The following is an 18,837-nucleotide window of genomic DNA, read 5'->3' on the forward strand; positions in this document are numbered from 1 at the left end:
AAAGGATTGTTCCGAAGAGTTTGATTGAATGCTAGAAATCGTATGGGAAGTAGTAAAAAAATCATTGGAAAAAATTCCAATAGGATTCAATCCTATGAATCAAACAATAACATAGGAAAAATTCTGAAGGATTTTAATCCTCCAAAAATTCTGAAGGAGCCCTTAGTGTTTGATGTAAACTTCACAGTATCATTCTTCTCATGATCATGCAGTAGCGAGGGAGTGTACTGGCAGTTCACGTCTGCATTCAAAGATGTTCTCATGCAAAACGTTCGTTGGTACATTTGGTACTCCCTCCATATATAAATATAAGAGCATTTAGATCACTACAGCATCAGATAAAAGTAAAACAGGATCTATCCATCTCCACAACACTCGACAGCAAGTGTTGAAGGTTTTATTTATCCGTACATTATTTGCCTATCCCCTCGGACAGGCAAGAGAGGATAGCTTTTTATTCGGTTGCCAAGTTTGGAACATCAGATCGAAACAAACCGCGCATGCCATTACACTCCGCGCCTGCTCTTCTTCTTGAGAAATCTTGCCGGGCTGAAGGGCACAAGATCAACAATCTTGGCCTGCCCATCAAGGATGAGCTCGGCGAGTGCTGCACCGGTAGCAGGAGCATTGAGGATGCCCCAGCAGCTGTGCCCGGTTGCAACGTAGCATCCCTTCACCCCAGGCATCTCCCCGATGACCGGCAGCCCGTCATTGGTGCACGGGAGGTAGCAGGCCTGTTCCGCGACTACCTCTGCGCCCTCCTCTGTCTTCAGTTGGCTGGACACCCTCCCAGCGATCTTGTGAAGCATTGCAATGGAGTCCGGCTCCCCGTCAATCGCTGCCGGATCATCTGGAACATCCTCGTCCTTGCTCATTCCGCAAATGTACACCTCCCCTGTTCAAGGACAAACAGCAACAACTAGATGTTTAAACATGGGTGCCGTTCAGTTTGATGCACACATACTTCAGCTTGAAGAACTGCATACCCGTGGGGCGCGGGTAGACCTCCGGGTCGAGCATCTTGGCGCCGGGCTCCGGCTGGTAGCTCAGGAACAGGCAGTGCGGCGTGATCTTGTCGGGGTTGCGCGGCCGGAGCACGATGCTGTGCGCCTTGAGCCCGGACACGTCGAACACCTCTTTGACCATCTCGAAACGCCCAGACCAAGGGCCGAGCGCGAGCACCACGGCATCCGCGTCCACCACGCCGCGCCCCTTCACCGCGACGCCAACGACACACCCTTCGCCGACCACCACGCGCTCCACCTCGCCGATGACCACCTCGGCGCCGGACGCGGCGAGGACGGCCTTGGTGAAGAGGCCCGGATGGACCTGCGCGGTGGTGTCCGGAGTTCCGAGCTGGCGCGGCGGCGCGGCGGAGGCGGAGGGGTCGACCCAGGAAGGGAGGAGCGGGTGGGGTGAGAGGGGCTCGGCGGGCTGAGAGGGGAGGCAGATGGAGAGGGTGTGGACGGGGCGGAAGCCGTACGCGTTGGCGCCGTCGAGGGCAGCGGCGAGGCGGTGGTGGAGACCGAAGGATGCGCGCGCCAGCGCCGAGAGTGCGGGGGTGGAGTCGCTCCAGTCGAGGGCGAGGAAGCCGCCCGCCTTGCCTGAGGCAGCGCAAGCGGGGGAGGACTTCTCGATGAGGGTCGGCACGGTGGGGGAGGCGGGGTGGGTGGAGAGGAAATAGGCCGTGCAAGCGCCGACAACGCCACCGCCGCAGACGACCACGCGGCGGGGCGGCGGGGCTGGCGCGCTGGCCATGATGTCGTCGGTCTCCGGATTTGGAGCTGCGGGTGTGTTGAACGGGAGGTGGAATAAAGTCGCGAAAACTCAATCCCCTTTGCAAACCTTCATTTCTATACTACTTCCACTATGTGCTTAGAGCATCTCCAACAGCCGCCAAATGCGTCACGCGCTAAAAATTAGTTTGTCGCCGTTCATCGTTTGGTTTGGCGCGGCAGGTAGCGCTGGTTTCAGCAGCGGCGCTAAAATGCAGCACGCGCAACTCCAACAACACGCAAAAATGCAGCACACGACTCTCGCACAAACAACATATACATTACAAACACAAGCAAAAAATCAAATACAAACAGATAAATTAATAATAAATAGTTCATTTTCGTTATTACAACTCAAGCAAACAGTTTATCGTTCAATACAACAAATAGTGTAATAACACAACAAATAGTTCAACAATACAACATCGAACGCACAAATCATGATGCTCTTTATCGTCCATTCCATGCCCACCACTCCTCAATGAGATTCTTCTGAGGATCATCATGTGCTGCGGTACATCGAATGGCATGATAGGAGGCAACAAAACGGGCCACCCTTTCAGCCCCCCGTCGCACTCGCACGGGATGTCTCAAGAGCTTATACTGAGAGTAGTCTACATCTTGGCCACGCTCATTCTCGATGATCATATTGTGCATGATCACACAAGCGTGCATGATGTACCAAAGCATTTTTTGATTCCAAAATCGAGCTGGTCCTCTCACAATAGAATATTGGGCTTGCAAAATCCCAAAAGCTCTCTCCACATCTTTTCTAGCCGCCGCTTGAGCATTGTGGAAATCAAGACTTTTCATACCTTCCGGCTTTTTCAACGGCTTCACAAGTGTTTGCCACTTTGGATAGATGTCATCCGCAAGATAATAACCATAGTTGAATGTACAACCATTTGCTACAAACTGCACCGGTGGCAAATCACCATTTGCAATCTTATTCATCAGTGGTGACCGGTTGACAACATTGATGTAATTCAAAGATTCAGGCATTCCAAAGAATGCATGCTAAATCCAAGTCTCTTGATCGGCCACCGCTTTAAGGATTATAGTGGAACCCTTTTTTTTACCGTGGAATTGCCCATGTCATGCCTTTGGACAATTCTTCCAACTCCAATGCATGCAATCTATTGAGCCAAGCATACCTAGGAAGCCGCAAGCTTTGTTCATCTCCAATAGCCTTGCGGCATCTTCATCATTGGGAGATCTCAAATCCTCCTGGCCAAACACTTGGACAATTCCGACTGCGAAGCGCTTGACACATATGATGGCTTGTCTCTCACTCATAGCCAAGTGATCATCAACTAGATCAGCCGGGATACCGTATGCCAACATACGCAAAGCGGATGTCACCTTCTGAAAGGTGCTATGCCCGAACTCTCCGGCGGCATTCCTCCTTTGCTGAAAAACCCGGTCATGGCTCGCTAGTTTCTCTGCAATGCGCCTGAACAACTCGGTGCTCATCCTAAACCGGCGACGAAAGTACGACTCCGGGTATGTGGGATTCTCCAAAAAATAATGCATGATCAATCTGTTGTGGGCATCGATCCTATCCCTCCAAATTTTCTGCTGACCCATAACCGAACCACCGTGCTTCGGTTTTTTATGGATGTGCATAGCTAGGATCATTGCAAGATCCTCCTCCTCTTCCATATCAAATTCTTCTTCGGACGAATCATACAACGAACTCATCTACAATGTTGAATACTAGGCTATAAAAACTACAATCAACATGACCAAATTCATGAAGTTGAGCAATACATACCTTGCGGGCGCCGAGCGGCAGCGAGCGGCCACGCGCTGTTCGTCGGAGGACCACCGCGCGCGAGGGCGGCGGTGACTAGATGGAGGCGGAGGAAGCCGCCGCGGCGCGGGGATAGGCCGGGGAAGCGCCAGAACGGTAGTCGGGCGGTGCGGGCGACGGCGGCACCGCGGATGGATGTGGTGGGTGGAGTTGCGAGCGAGCGCTCGAGAGTCCAGCACATGGGAGTGGGCGCAGCAAATAAGCGGCGCGCGATGGCGTTTCGGCCCACGTGCTGAACTAGATATGCCGCGCGCGCGATTTTTGCGCCTCCGCTGGAGCGCCCGGACTGGTAGCGCGCGCAAAAAAACACTAATTTTTCAGCGCGGTGGCTATATAGAGCGGCTGTTGGAGATGGCCATTTTTTTACGCGCAGCATGGCGAAGGCTCCAGCGGCCGCTGCAAAAGATGACGCGCGAGCAGCCCCAGCAGGCGCGGTAAATATACGATGCTCGTGCCCAACACAAACAACATTTCACACTCAAAATAGAACCAAGAAGATCAAACACATAAAAAATAAATCAACAATAAATAGTTCAATTTATCACTATTAGAAAGGATGGAAAGGGATTGGCGGATTATGATGGATGTATTATTGAGCCTCGAGGGTGAGTATATATTGAGTACATGACTTGGAGGGCAAGAAGCCTCTTCTGGAGATAAGGTAGGAGATGGATTACAAATCCTAGAATACAAAATACATGTAACCCAAATATATCTCTAACATCCACCCGCAGTCGTAGCGGTAGCATCGCAGACAACAGGAGCGGCGCGGATAGTCAGACTGGAGAGAATAGTAGCCTACAAGCTGACATCCCCTCGCAGTCGGAGCGGGAGCGTTGTGGACGGTGTCACGTTGCGGCCGCGTTGACTGTAGAGGAAGCCAGCGAGTTGCTCAAGCGAGGTGATAGCCCATTGTGCCGTTGTCGAGATAGCCGAGGGCGTGGGGTGGTGTAGTCGTGGTCGAGGTAGCCGTGCGAAGAACGCTATGATCCATGCCGAGTCGGGGTAGCGAGTGTCGAGGAAGTAGCCGTGGAGCCGCGGACGCAAGTAGACGCCGAGTTAGTCAAGGGCTCAGTGGTGTCGAAGTAGTGGTGCGCCTAGGAAGAAGACGTTGTTGACGACACACCGCATCGGGTTTGCCACGCTCGGGGACACATCGTGGACGTAGGCACGCATTGGCGTTACCAGCATCCGGAATGCATAGACGGACGAAGACAAAGTTGACGAAGCGCCGCATCAGGCTTTCCGGGCTCGGGGACACATCATGGATGAAGGCACGCATCGGTGTTGCTAGCACCGGGCATGCGTAGATGAGGGACCTGCATGAGTTGTACGCCATGTCGAGGAGTCAGAGGGGGCTAGCAGAGAAAAACTCAACGACGGTTACGGCGACAAGCGGCGCGGGGCCGATGTCGCCAACGATGGTCGGAGTAGACGAAGTGGCCGGGAAGATCATAGCGACGCCGACGACGAGCTGGTGCTGGATGAAGACGAAGGAGTGGACTGGCGGCGGGGCTCGAGTGAGCGAGCTACAGCGGCGCTGAAGAAGAGCGGTGGCGGCGGCGGCTTGGTTAGGAGCGCGGAGGCGATACTAGAAGTAGGTGAGGAGAACCCAACAGTTTGACAAAGACCGGCGAGGACAGTGGCGTTCCCGCGCCAAGGGAGGCGGCGCGACGCATACCATGTAAAGTCGACGCACAGGGATGGTGGAGTGGACCGCGGGCCTCGGCTGTTGGTGTTCTAGGAACTAGGGTACCCAGACTTGCCTGCCTGCGGCCCATGGCATGGCTCCTTCGACAGCCTGGTACGATCCATCTACAAGACCGACAAGACAAGACCCTCGCGAGTGACCAAGCCTCGCAAGGTGGATGGCACCAAGACCTCCCGGAGGAGCGGCCTCCCCAGGCAGCCTCTCGAGAAGCGGAGATTTCTATGGAGGTACCCAGCCTCATGAGGCAACGATGACGCTGCGGTTTCCTATTTGGTGCTAAGGAGGCAAGGACAGACGTGGGTTTCCGAGGAATCTAGCGAAGGTTTCCATTCCAGTGCAACGAGACCAAGACCACCAGCACGGCATGACGGATGTCACCCCCAAGTCCACCGCCGCGTCACGACCAGAAGCTTTGCATGCGAAGACCACCTTTCGTCAAGATAAGATGTACTACTTGTCCCCTTTCAAATTGGCCACTGTGGGATCCCTTCCCGACTATGTTTTTGGGGAAAGAGGACCGAGGCCACTATAAATATAGGTTAGCCACCACCATAGGGGGGATCCGATCCGAGGCTGGTCGACTCATTCCTCACCCTAACCTCGCGAGGCTGTTCATCCCTTGTACCAGTTCATCCCCAACCCCTTGTGAGGCCAATCCACCATAAAGTAGGAGTAGGGTCTTACACCGCAAGGTGGCCCGAACCTCGGTAAATTGCCGTGTTCATCTTCTTCCTTGCTTATGCGAATCGGGCTAGGCTGTGGGGCGACGAGCTTGTAGGCTGGATAGGTTGAGTTCTTCGCACACGCCCCAGAGTTTGAACCTTTCTCGGGTCTGCGGAGCCCTGAATCCGACATTTGGCGCGCCATGTAGGGGCGTGTCGAAGGCTGCTTCTCTGCCGACCGCGCTTCACCCTCGCTCCGCGGCGCCGGCGCCCCACATTGTTGCATCCATCCTCGACGGGTCGCAGGCGCCGGCCTTGGCCTGCCACATCAAGTAGCTTCTTCATTGGGTGGGAGCTGCTCGGCCGCGGCAGTTGACTCCCACAAGCCACGCAGTGCCGGAGGTCGGCATCACCTTCGACTCCAGGGATCACCCCAAGATCATGGTTGGCGCCGGCGCGCTCCCCATGTTGTGCACACCCACCATCAACAATATCGCGGTGACCAGCACCCTCATCGACGGCGTTGCTGGCCTCAATGTCCTCTCCGTGGAAGCCTTCGACTTGCTTCAAGTGCCTTACGACTAGCTCACCCCCACCAAGCCCTTCTCAGGGGTGGGCGATGGCTCCACTGTCCCCCTGGGGCAGATCCGCCTCCCTGTCACCTTCGGCACGCGCTACAACTACCGCATCGAACTCATCGACTTCGACGTTGCCCGCATCGACCTCCCATACAACGCCATCCTTGGTATCCGGCCCTCGCTAAGTTCATGGCGGCAATGCACCCCGGCTACAATGTCATCAAGGTGCCTGGAAGTAGTGGCACCATCACCGTGGCGGGGGACACCAAGGATGCACTCCTGGCCCTCAAGCTCGCTTTCAAGGCTACGACAGCCACACGATCAGGCGTTGAAGATGCTCCGGAGATCCCGGAGGCCGCACCGGCAAGGAAGAAACAATTGTTCTCTCAAGACCGGGCCCTCAGGACCCATTCCCTCTTCCACACATCGACTAGATCGTTCATTCCACTGTCGAGTGCGACTTGCTATGCTTCCTGGACGCCTTCTCGGGCTACCACCAGATCAAGATGGTGGCGCGGGAGGTCGAGAAGAAAAAATTTCCTTTCCCCGTGCGGGGTATACTGCTACGCCTCATGCCCTCTGGTCTGCAGAATGCCGGCGCGACCTTCCAGCGATTGATGCACATCGCCCTGGGCCAGCAACTCGGAAGGAACATCGAGGCGTACGTCGACGACATAGTGTTCAAGTTGCGGGAGGCAAGGACCCTTGTCGAGGACTGATGACCCACAAGTGTAGGGGATCTATCGTAGCCTTTTTGATAAGTAAGAGTGTCGAACCCAACGAGAAGCAGAAGGAAATGATAAGCGGTTTTCATCAAGGTATTCTCTGCAAGCATTGAAATTATCGGTAACAGATAGTTTTGTGATAAGGTAATTTGTAACGAGTAGCAAGTAATAAAAGTAAATAAGGTGCAGTAAGATGGCCGAATCCTTTTTGTAGCAAAGGACAAGCCTGGACAAACTCTTATATGAAGGAAAGCGCTCCCGAGGACACATGGGAATTATCATCAAGCTAGTTTTCATCACGTTCATATGATTCACGTTCGGTACTTTGATAATTTGATATGTGGGTGGACCGGTGCTTGGGTACTGTCCTTACTTGGACAAGCATCCCACTTATGATTAACCCCTATTGCAAGCATCCGCAACTACAACAGAAGTATTAAGGTAAACCTAACCATATCATGAAACATATGGATCCAAATCAGCCCCTTACGAAGCAACGCATAAACTAGGGTTTAATCTTCTGTCACTCTAGCAACCCATCATCTACTTATTACTTCCCAATGCCTCCCTCTAGGCCCAAACAATGGTGAAGTGTCATGTAGTTGACGTTCACATGACACCACTAGAGGGATGACAACATACATCTCATCAAAATATCGAACGAATACCAAATTCACATGACCACTAATAGCAAGACTTCTCCCATGTCCTCAGGAACAAACGCTCACAAAGAATATTCATGTTCATAATCAGAGGGGTATTAATATGCATAATGGATCTGAACATATGATCTTCCACCAGGTAAACCAACTAGCATCAACTACAAGGAGTAATCAACACTACTAGCAACCCATAGGTACCAATCTGAGGTTTGGATACAAAGATTGGATACAAGAGATGAATTAGGGTTTGAGATGAGATGGTGCTGGTGAAGATGTTGATGGAGATTGACCCCCTCCTGATGAGAGGATCGTTGGTGATGACGATGGTGATGATTTCCCCCTCCCGGAGGGAAGTGTCTCCGGCAGAACAGCTCTGCCGGAGCCCTAGATTGGTTCTGCCTCGTGGCGGCGGAGTCTCGTCCCGAAAGCTTGCTTATGATTTTTTTTCCTTGACGAAAGACTCCATATAGCAGAAGATGGGCATCGGAGGGCCACCAGGGGGCCCACGAGGCAGGGGGCGCGCCCAGGGGGGTAGGGCGCGCCCCCCACCCTCGTGTCTGGTGGGTGGCCCCCCTTTGGTACTTCTTGCACTCAGTATTTTTTATATATTCTGGAAATAACTTTCGTGAAGTTTCAGGACTTTTGGAGCTGTGCAGAATAGGTCTCTAATATTTGCTCCTTTTCCAGCCCAGAATTCCAGCTGCCGGCATTCTCCCTCTTTATGTAAACCTTGTAAAATAAGAGAGAATAGGCATAAGTATTGTGACATAATGTGTAATAACAGCCCATAATGCAATAAATATCGATATAAAAGCATGATGCAAAATGGACGTATCAACTCCCCCAAGCTTAGACCTTGCTTGTCCTCAAGCAAAAGCCGAAATCGAAAAATATGTCCACATGTTTAGAGATAGAGGTGTCGATAAAAATAAAATACGGACATGAGGGCATCATGATCATTCTTAGAACAACAACATATGTATATTTTGTCATATGATCTCTTATGCTAAAGTAACAATTCAATCACAATTTCAAGTATGAATCATAAACTTCATTGAGAACCAACAAACTCTAATCTCAGTCATTGAGGCAATCTCAATTTATCATAACATAGGAAAGAGTCAATATAAGAGATTTTCAGCAAGTCCACATACTCAACCATCTTTTAGTCTTTCACAATTGCTAACACTCATGCAATATTTGTGGTTATGAAGTTTTAATCGGACACAGAGAAAGATAGGGGCTTATAGTTTTGCCTCCCAATGTTCTACCTCAAGGGTAATGTCAACAATAATAGTTCATGAAGACTCACATCGAATTAGCTATATATATCAGGATCTTTCCAACATATTGTGCTTGCCAAAGGATAAAATGTAAAAAGGAAAGGTGAAGATCACCATGACTCTTATGTAAGGTAGAAGGTAAAAGTAAAAGATAGGCCCTTCGCAGAGGGAAGCAGAGGTTGTCATGCGCTTTTATAGTTGGATGCACAAAATCTTAATGCGAAAGAACATCACTTTATATTGCCACTTCTGATATGGACCTTTATTATGCAGTCCGTCGCTTTTATTTCTTCCATATCACAAGATCGTATAAAGCTTATTTTCTCCCACACTAATAAGTCATACATATTTAGAGAGCAATTTTTATTGCTTGCACCGATGACAACTTACTTGAAGGATCTTTCTCAATCCATAGGTAGATATGGTGGACTCTCATGGAAAAACTAGGTTTAGGGATATTTGGAAGCACAAGTAGCATCTCTACTTGGTGCAAAGAAATTGGCTAGCATGAGAGGGAAAGGCAAGCTCAACATGTTGGATAATCCATGACAATATAATTTATCTCAGATGTAAGAAAACATAACCCATTACATTGTCTTCCTTGTCCAACGCTAACTCTTAGCATGTCATACTTTAATGAGTGCTCACAATCATAAAAGATGTCCACGATAGTATATTTATATGTGAACCTCTCTTTCTTTATTACTTCATATTAATTTCAACGGTGACCAAAACTATGTTTGTCAACTCTCAACAACTTTTATTCATCATACTCTTTATATGTGAAGTCATTACTCTCCATAAGATCCATATGATCACTTTATTTCTTTTTTATTTCTTCTCTTTTTATTTTATTCCCTTAAGATCATAGCAAAATAATCAAGCCCTTGACTCAACACTAATCTTTATTATATACAACTCATGGACTCGATTACATAGAAGGATCATAAAGCAAAACTCACAACTAGATCATACTAAAACTTTATTCTACTAGATCAAGATATTATCAAAAGGATCAAACTAATAAAAACGGTAAAGATAAAAGTGATGGTGATACGATACCGGGGCACTCCCCCAAGCTTGGCAGTTGCCAAGGGAGTGCCCATACCAGATACTAAGTTCTTCTTTGTTGGTGGAGAAGGTGGAGTTGTTGATGATGTAGGCTTGTCGTCCCTCTTCCAAGGCATAGGCTCACCATCATAGAAGGATGATCGAGTCTCCTGAATCCTCAGATATGCAGCCAAACTCATTCTCTTGAATCTATATTCATACTCACAGTTTTGATTTTGCAGGTCATAGATCTGGGCTTGGAGGTGCTCGATTTTCTCATGAAGTTTGAAGATGGCCTCCCCAATGTCTTTGACGTCCAACTTGTGTTTGTTGGTGAACTCTGTGATCATAATGTGATTGGAGTCGAGTCCACGCTCCACTGATAACCCACAAGTATAGGGGATCGCAACAATTTTCGATAAGTAAGAGTGTCGAACCCAATGAGGAGCTAAAGGCAGAACAAATATTCCCTCAAGTTCTATCGACCACCGATACAACTCTACGCACGCTTGACGTTCGCTTTACCTAGAACAAGTATGAAACTAGAAGTACTTTGTAGGTGTTGTTGGATAGGTTTGCAAGATAATAAAGATTATGTAAATAAAAAGTAGGGGCTGTTTAGGTAAAGACACAACTAAGTTAGTTTTAGTAAAGAGCTTTTTGTTACGAGAAAGTTATTTGTCCCTAGGCAATCAATAACTAGACCGGTAATCATTATTGCAATTTTATATGAGGGAGAGGCATAAGCTAACATACTTTCTCTACTTGGATCATATGCACTTATGATTGGAACTCTAGCAAGCATCCGCAACTACTAAAGATCATTAAGGTAAAACCCAACCATAGCATTAAAGCATCAAGTCCTCTTTATCCCATACGCAACAACCCCCTTACTCGGGTTTGTGTTTCAATCACTCACACAACCCACTATAAGCGAATCATGAACGTATTGCAACACCCTACAGCGGGGATCCCTCACGCTTGCGCGACACGGAGAGCACCATATGACAGCACCAATAATAAAACATGCAACTCAAACCAATCTTGATCATCAAATAACCCGTAGGACAAAACGGATCTACTCAAACATCATAGGATAGCCATACATCATTGGAAAATAATATATAGCATTGAGCACCATGTTTAAGTAGAGATTACATCGGGTAAGAGAGGGGTTACACTGCTGCATAGAGGGGGGAAGAGTTGGTGATGATGGCGGTGAAGTTGTTGGTGAAGATTGCGGTGATGATGATGGCCACGACAGCGTTCCGGCGCCACTGAAAGAGAAGGGGAGAGGGGGGCCCTTCATCTTCTTCTTCCTTGACCTCCTCCCTAGATGGGAGAAGGGTTTCCCCTCTGGTCCTTGGCCTCCATGGTGTGGGAGGGGCGAGAGCCCCTCCAAGATTGGATCTGTCTCTCTGTCTCTCTCTGTTTCTGCGTTCTCAGATTCTACCCTTTCACTGTTTCTTATATTCCCGGAGATCCGTAGCTCCGATTGGGCTGAAATTTTAACATGATCTCTATCCGAATATTAGCTTTCTTGCTGCGGAAGAAGGGCATCAACCGCCTTACGGGGTGGCCGCGAGGATCAGGGGCGCGCCCCCTGCCTCGTGGCCCCCTCGAGCATCGTCTCGCGTGGATTTTTCTTCCCCAAAATCATATATATTCCAAAAAAATCTCCGTCAGTTTTTATCCCGTTTGGACTCCGTTTGATATGGATATTCTGCGAAACAAAAAACATGCAACAAACAGGAACTGGCACTGGGCACTGGATCAATATGTTAGTCCCAAAAATAGTATAAAAAGTTGCCAAAAGTATATGAAAGTTGTAGAATATTGGCATGGAACAATAAAAAATTATAGATACGACGGAGACGTATCAGCTTCCCCAAGCTTAATTCCTGCTCGTCCTCGAGTAGGTAAATGATAAAAAAGACAATTTTTGATGTGGAATGCTACCTAGCATGATCTTGATCACATATCTAATAATGGCATGAATATTAAGATACGAGTTATTCAAAGCAATAGTCTATCATTTGACATAAAAACAATAATACTTCAAGCCTACTAATAAAGCAATCATGTCTTTTCAAAATAGCATGGCCAAAGAAAGTTATCCCTACAAAATCATATAGTCTGGCTATGCTCCATCTTCACCACACAAAATATTCACATCACACACAACCCCGATGACAAGCCGAGCAATTGGTTCATACTTTTTAACGCACTTCAGCATTTTCAACCCTCACGCAATACATGAGCGTGAGCCATGGATATAGCACTATAGGTGGAATAGAATGGTGGTTGTGGAGAAGACAAAAAGGAGAAGATAGTCTCACATCAACTAGGCGTATCCACGGGCTATGGAGATGCCCATCAATAGATATCAATGTGAGTGAGTAGGGATTGCCATGCAACGGATGCACTAGAGCTATAAGTATATGAAAGCTCAAACTGAAACTAAGTGGGTGTGCATCCAACTTGCTTGCTCATGAAGACCTAGGGCATTTGAGGAAGCCCATCGTTGGAATATACAAGCCAAGTTCTATAATGAAAATTCCCACTAGTATATGAAAGTGATAACTCAAGAGACTCTCTATATGAAGAACATGGTGCTACTTTGAAGCACAAGTGTGGTAAAATGATAGTAACATTGCCCCCTTTTCTTTTCTTTTTTGCGTGGGCTTCTTGGCCCCCTTTTTTATTTAGGCTTCTTTGGACTCTCTTTTTTGGGGCAATGCTCTAATAATGATGATCATCACACTTTTATTTACTTACAACTCAATATTACAACTCGATATCTAGAACAAAGATATGACTCTATATGAATGCCTCCGGCGGTGTACCGGGATGTGCAGTGATCTAGCGTAGCAATGACATCAAAAAAAGGACAAGCCATGAAGACATCATGCTAGCTATCTTACGATCATGCAAAGCAATATGACAATGAATGCTCAAGTCATGTATATGATGATGATGGAAATTGCATGGCAATATATCTCAGAATGACTATGGAAATGCCATGATAGGTAGGTATGGTGGTTGTTTTGAGGAAGATAAGGAGGCTTATGTGTGACAGAGCATATCATATCACGGGGTTTTGATGCACCGGCGAAGTTTGCACCAACTCTCGAGGTGAGAAAGGGCAATGCATGGTACCGAAGAGGCTAGCAATGATGGAAGGGTGAGAGTGCGTATAATCCATGGAGTCAACATTAGTCATACAGAACTCACATACTTATTGCAAAATTTTATTAGCCCTCGAAGCAAAGTACTACTACGCATTCCCCTAGGGGGATAGATTGGTAGGAAAATACCATCGCTCGTCCCCGACCGCCACTCATAAGGAAGACAATCAATAAATACCTCATGCTCTAACTTCGTTACATAACGGTTCACCATACGTGCATGCTACGGGAATCACAAACCTCAACACAAGTATTTCTACTAATCCACAACTACCCACTAGAATGACTCTAATATCACCATCTTTATATCGCAAAACTATTGCAAGGAATCAAACATATCATATTCAGTGATCTACAAGTTTTATGTAGGATTTTATGACTAACCATGTAAATGACCAGTTCCTGTCATCTCTCTAAATAGATATAAGTGAAGCAAGAGAGTTTAATTCTTTCTACAAAAGATATGCCCACGCTCTAACAAATATAAGTGAAGCAAAAAAGCATTCTATAAATGGCGGTTTTCTATGTAAAGAGAAACAGGCAATCCAAACTTCAAATGATATAAGTGAAGCACATGAAGCATTCTATAAGGCCATACTCAAAAGATATAAGTGAAGTGCATAGAGCATTCTATAAATCAAACAAGGACTTTCTCATACCAGCATGGTGCATAAAAGAAAAAAAATGAAAACTAAATGCAAAAGACGCTCCAAGATTTGCACATATCACATGAATGAAACAAATCTGAAAATATACCGATATTTGTTGAAGAAAGAGGGGATGCCTTCCGGGGCATCCCCAAGCTTAGACGCTTGAGTCTCCTTGAATATTTACTTGGGGTGCCTCGGGAATACCCAAGCTTGATCTCTTGCCTCTCTTCCTTATTCTCACATCGAGACCTTCTCGATCATCGAACACTTCATCCACACAAAACTTCAACAGAAAACTCGGTAAGATCCGTTAGTATAATAAAGCAAATCACTACTCTAAGTACTGTTGCAAACCAATTCATATTTTGTTTTTGCATTATGTCTACTGTAATATAACTTTTTCATGGCTTAATCCACTGATATAAATTGATAGTTTCATCAAAACAAGCAAACTATGCATCAAAAACAGAATCTGTCTAAAACAGAACGTCTGTAATAATCTGAACATTCACCATACTTCTGATACTTGAAAAATTCTGCAAAAATTAGGAAAAATAAAAAATTCGTATAGGAATACAGTGCAAAAAGAATCAGAACCGTTTGACGGTCCAACTAAAAATGTAAAATCGCGCACTACAGCCAAAGTTTCTGTCCTGCACCGTACAAACCATCAAGCAAATGTAAACATCCTAAAGGCAAACCTTGGCACATTATTTTTATAATACAATGGAGTTGTACAAGGGTATAATTATTTTTGTTGAAAAGTTTCTGTAATCAATATTCACAAAGTTGCCGCGAGCATGAACAAAGTTCAAGGAGCTCTCCCACTTCAACAATGCTTGTCTTTCTCACTTTCACTTTCCTTTTTGAAGAAGTTTTGGGTTCCCCTCTTTATTTTTGTTGTTTTTAAACTATATGAAAGCACTCAACATAAATAAATGACTCTCTAAAACTTCCGGGTTGTCTCCTTGGCAGCGCTTTCTTTAAAGCCATTAAGCTAGGCATATAGTGCTCAAGTAGTGAATCCACCCGGATCCCAAGGTATATCAAAGCCAATTTTAATTAACAATGATTTGTTATTTAGTAGTGAGCACAAAGAAACATATATCATGTAACTACAAAGTCTAACTCTCTTCCTATGCATCGGCATGTCATAAAAAAACAATTCATGCACACATAGTAAAGGCCAATGCATAGTATACACAGTTTCTTGCAATTTTATCATATTGGAAACATAGAGAGGTGGAGATATAGTTCCTCTCTCATAATAATTGCAAGTAGGAGCAGCAAGCACATGCATATTATATTCATCAAAATCATCATGTGCAACGGTATAAGGCAACCCATCAATATAATCCTTAATAAGGGTAAACTTCTCCGATATAGTGTAGTTGGGAGAATTCAAAAAGATAATAGGACTATCATGCGTGGGTGCAATAGCAACAATTTCATGTTTAACATAAGGAACTATAGCAAGTTCATCTTCATAAGCATAATTCATATTGGCATCTTGGCCACAAGCATACAAAGCATCATCAAAAAGGGATATTTCAAAAGAATCAACGGGATCATAGCAATTATCATATCACTCATCCTTCGGTAAGCATGAAGGGAAATTAAACAATGTATGAGTTGAAGAGTTACTCTCATTAGAAGGTGGGCACGGGTGATTAATCCTCTCTTCCTCCTTTTGTTCTTCGCTCTCCTCCTCATCTTTTTCATCCAATGAGCTCACAGTTTCATCAACTTCTTCTTCCATAGATTCCTGCAAAATATTAGTCTCTTCTTGGAGAGCGGAGACTTTCTCAATAAGCGCACTAATATGGGAATTATATTCATAATTATCATAGCAATATTTTAGGATAGCTAAATTTTCAGGCCTACAAACATCATCATCAAAATCTTCAAACTCTTTAAACATAGATTCAAGTTCATAAGCACCCATAAAAGCAAAAAATTCTTCTATTTGTTCCACATCATAGTAATCATATATACCATTAGCATAAGAAGCTAAGGTTCTATTATCATTAAATTCGCATAAAAATGGAAGGTGTGGAGCCTTCATCCTAGAGCAACAAGTATAATCATATCTCAAGCATAGTTGCCTAGCATACCAATTCGATATATGAATTTGATCCCATAATAGTTTCCCTTTTTGTGTCAAGTGGTAATCCCTAAAGTATTCACGTTGATCCAACATTACCCCCATTACATAATTGAATGGGGTTTTCTCAGGATTATTAAAGTAGTACATAATATCTTTCACATAACCAGCATCGAGGGTTTTAGGAGGCCCCCCATCTCCATGAGTAGCAAGTACACCTAATTTTTTTGGTATTCCATGTTCCATATCCATAACTAAAGATAAAGAACAACTAAGAACAGCAAATAAAAATTACTTAGTGATAAAGCAAAAAAGCACACACGAGAATATTCACCCCACGCTATGGCTCCCCGGCAACGGCGCCAGAAAAAGGTTTAAAAAAACGGCGCCAGAAAAAGGTCTTGATAACCCACAAGTATAGGGAATCACCACAATTTTCGATAAGTAAGAGTGTCGAACACAACGAGGCGCTAAAGGCAGAAAAAATATTCCCTCAAGTTCTATCGACCACCGATACAACTCTACGCACGCTTGACGTTCGCTTTACCTAGAACAAGTATGAAACTAGAAGTACTTTGTAGGTGTTGTTGGATAGGTTTGCAAGATAATAAAGATTATGTAAATAAAAAGTAGGGCTGTTTAGGTAAAGACACAACTAAGTTAGTTTTAGTAAAGAGCTTTTTGTTACGAGAAAGTTATTTGTCCCTAGGCAATCGATAACTAGACCGATAATCATTATTGCAATTTTATATGAGGGAGAGGCATAAGCTAACATACTTTCTCTACTTGGATCATATGCACTTATGATTGGAACTCTAGCAAGCATCCGCAACTACTAAAGATCATTAAGATAAAACCCAACCATAGCATTAAAGCATCAAGTCCTCTTTACCCCATACGCAACAACCCCCTTACTCGGGTTTGTGTTTCAGTCACTCACACAACCCACTATAAGCGAATCATGAACGTATCGCAACACCCTACAACGGGGATCCCTCACGCTTGCGCGACACGGAGAGCACCATAGGACAACACCAATAATAAAACATGCAACTCAAACCAATCTTTATCATCAAATAACCCATAGGACAAAACGGATCTACTCAAACATCATAGGATAGCCATACATCATTGGGAAATAATATATAGCATTGAGCACCATGTTTAAGTAGAGATTACAGCGGGTAAGAGAGGGGTTACACCGCTGCATAGAGGGGGAAGAGTTGGTGGTGATGGCGGTGAAGTTGTTGGTGAAGATTGCGGTGATGATGATGGCCACGGCAGCGTTCCGGCGCCACCGGAAGAGAAGGGGAGAGGGGGGCCCTTCGTCTTATTCTTCCTTGACCACCTCCCTAGATGGGAGAAGGGTTTCCCCTCTGGTCCTTGGCCTCCATGGCGTGGGAGGGGCGAGAGCCCCTCCGAGATTGGATCTGTCTCTCTGTCTCTCTCTGTTTCTGTGTTCTCAGATTCTACCCTTTCACCGTTTCTTATATTTCCGGAGATCCGTAACTCCGGCTGGGCTGAAATTTTAACACGATCTCTATCCATATATTATCTTTCTTGCGGCGAAAGAAGGGCATCAACGGCCTTACGGGGTGGCCACGAGGGTCAGGGGCGCGCCCCCTGCCTCGTGGCCCCCTCAGGCATCGTCTCGCGTGGATTTTTCTTCCCAAAAATCATATATATTCCAAAAAAAATCTTTGTCAGTTTTTATCCCGTTTGGAATCCGTTTGATATGGATATTCTGCGAAACAAAAAACATGCAACAAACAGGAACTGGCACTGGGCACTGGATCAATATGTTAGTCCCAAAAATAGTATAAAAAGTTGCCAAAAGTATATGAAAGCTGTAGAATATTGGCATCGAACAATCAAAAATTATAGATACGATGGAGACGTATCATCCACCATCTCCTGACACTTGAAAACTTGTTGCTCCAATGCCTTGAGCCTTGCCTCCATGCTTTCGGTCCTCCTTGGTCCCTCAACATCGCGGATGTACAACAACCCCTCACGCATCTCAATGGTTTGAGGGTGTTGCAGCATGTCCGCGAGGTAGGGGTTGATGACCTTCTCGAAGAACTTGTCCTTGGGGGCACTTGAAGACGACATGACGACCTAGATCTAACAGAAAAACAGCTCGAAACAAAGACAAGAGATATTTGCGTGATACAGTGGTCAAATCCTTCGGGAGATTATATAATGAATTTATACCGACCAAAAGAAGTATCATGCAAGAAAACGGAGTCCGGAGAGCACACGAGGTGCCCACAAGGCAGGGGGCGTGCCCTCCACCCTCGTGGAAGCCTCGTGTCCTTTCTGGTTTGCTTCTTATTTTCCTATTTTTCTAAATATTCCAAAATGGAGAAAAAATGCCGTTAGAACTATTTTGGAGTCGGTTTACTTACCGTACCACGTACCTATTCCTTTTCGGAGTCTGAAACATTCCGGAAAGTGTCCCTTATGTATTCCTCCGGGGTTACGGTTTCAATAATATTAGTTTCAACATTTATAGGATTACCTGAGATATAATGTTTGATTCTTTGACCGTTCACCACCCTCGGATTTGTGCCTTCGAAGTTGTTGATTTTTATGGCACCGGAGCGATAGACCTCCTTGATAACGTAAGGACCTTC

General features: G+C 45.8%; 2 protein-coding genes across 2 annotated transcripts in view; one reads left to right on the top strand and one right to left on the bottom strand.

The window, feature by feature from the left end:
• Nucleotides 1-339: 339 nt before the first annotated feature.
• On the bottom strand, nt 340-1,838 carry LOC125536908 (FAD-dependent oxidoreductase family protein). The gene is made up of 2 exons (XM_048700200.2): nt 987-1,838; nt 340-895 (listed from the first exon to the last, which is right to left on the bottom strand). Exons 1-2 carry the CDS (start codon nt 1,756-1,758, stop codon nt 507-509), a joined length of 1,161 nt encoding a protein of 386 aa, XP_048556157.1. The 5' UTR covers nt 1,759-1,838; the 3' UTR covers nt 340-506.
• A 4,899-nt stretch (nt 1,839-6,737) lies between these two features.
• Nucleotides 6,738-18,837, top strand: part of LOC125536035 (uncharacterized) — a 36,166-nt gene continuing 24,066 nt past the window's right edge. Inside the window, exons 1-2 of the mRNA XM_048699109.2 lie at nt 6,738-6,902; nt 6,995-7,234. Of these exons, the coding sequence (XP_048555066.2) occupies nt 6,738-6,902; nt 6,995-7,234 (405 nt within the window). The remainder of the gene's footprint in view (nt 6,903-6,994; nt 7,235-18,837) is intronic.

Source organism: Triticum urartu, chromosome 2A (assembly GCF_056163025.1).
Source record: "Triticum urartu cultivar PI428250 chromosome 2A, HENAU_Tu73, whole genome shotgun sequence".
Taxonomy (NCBI): domain Eukaryota; kingdom Viridiplantae; phylum Streptophyta; class Magnoliopsida; order Poales; family Poaceae; genus Triticum; species Triticum urartu.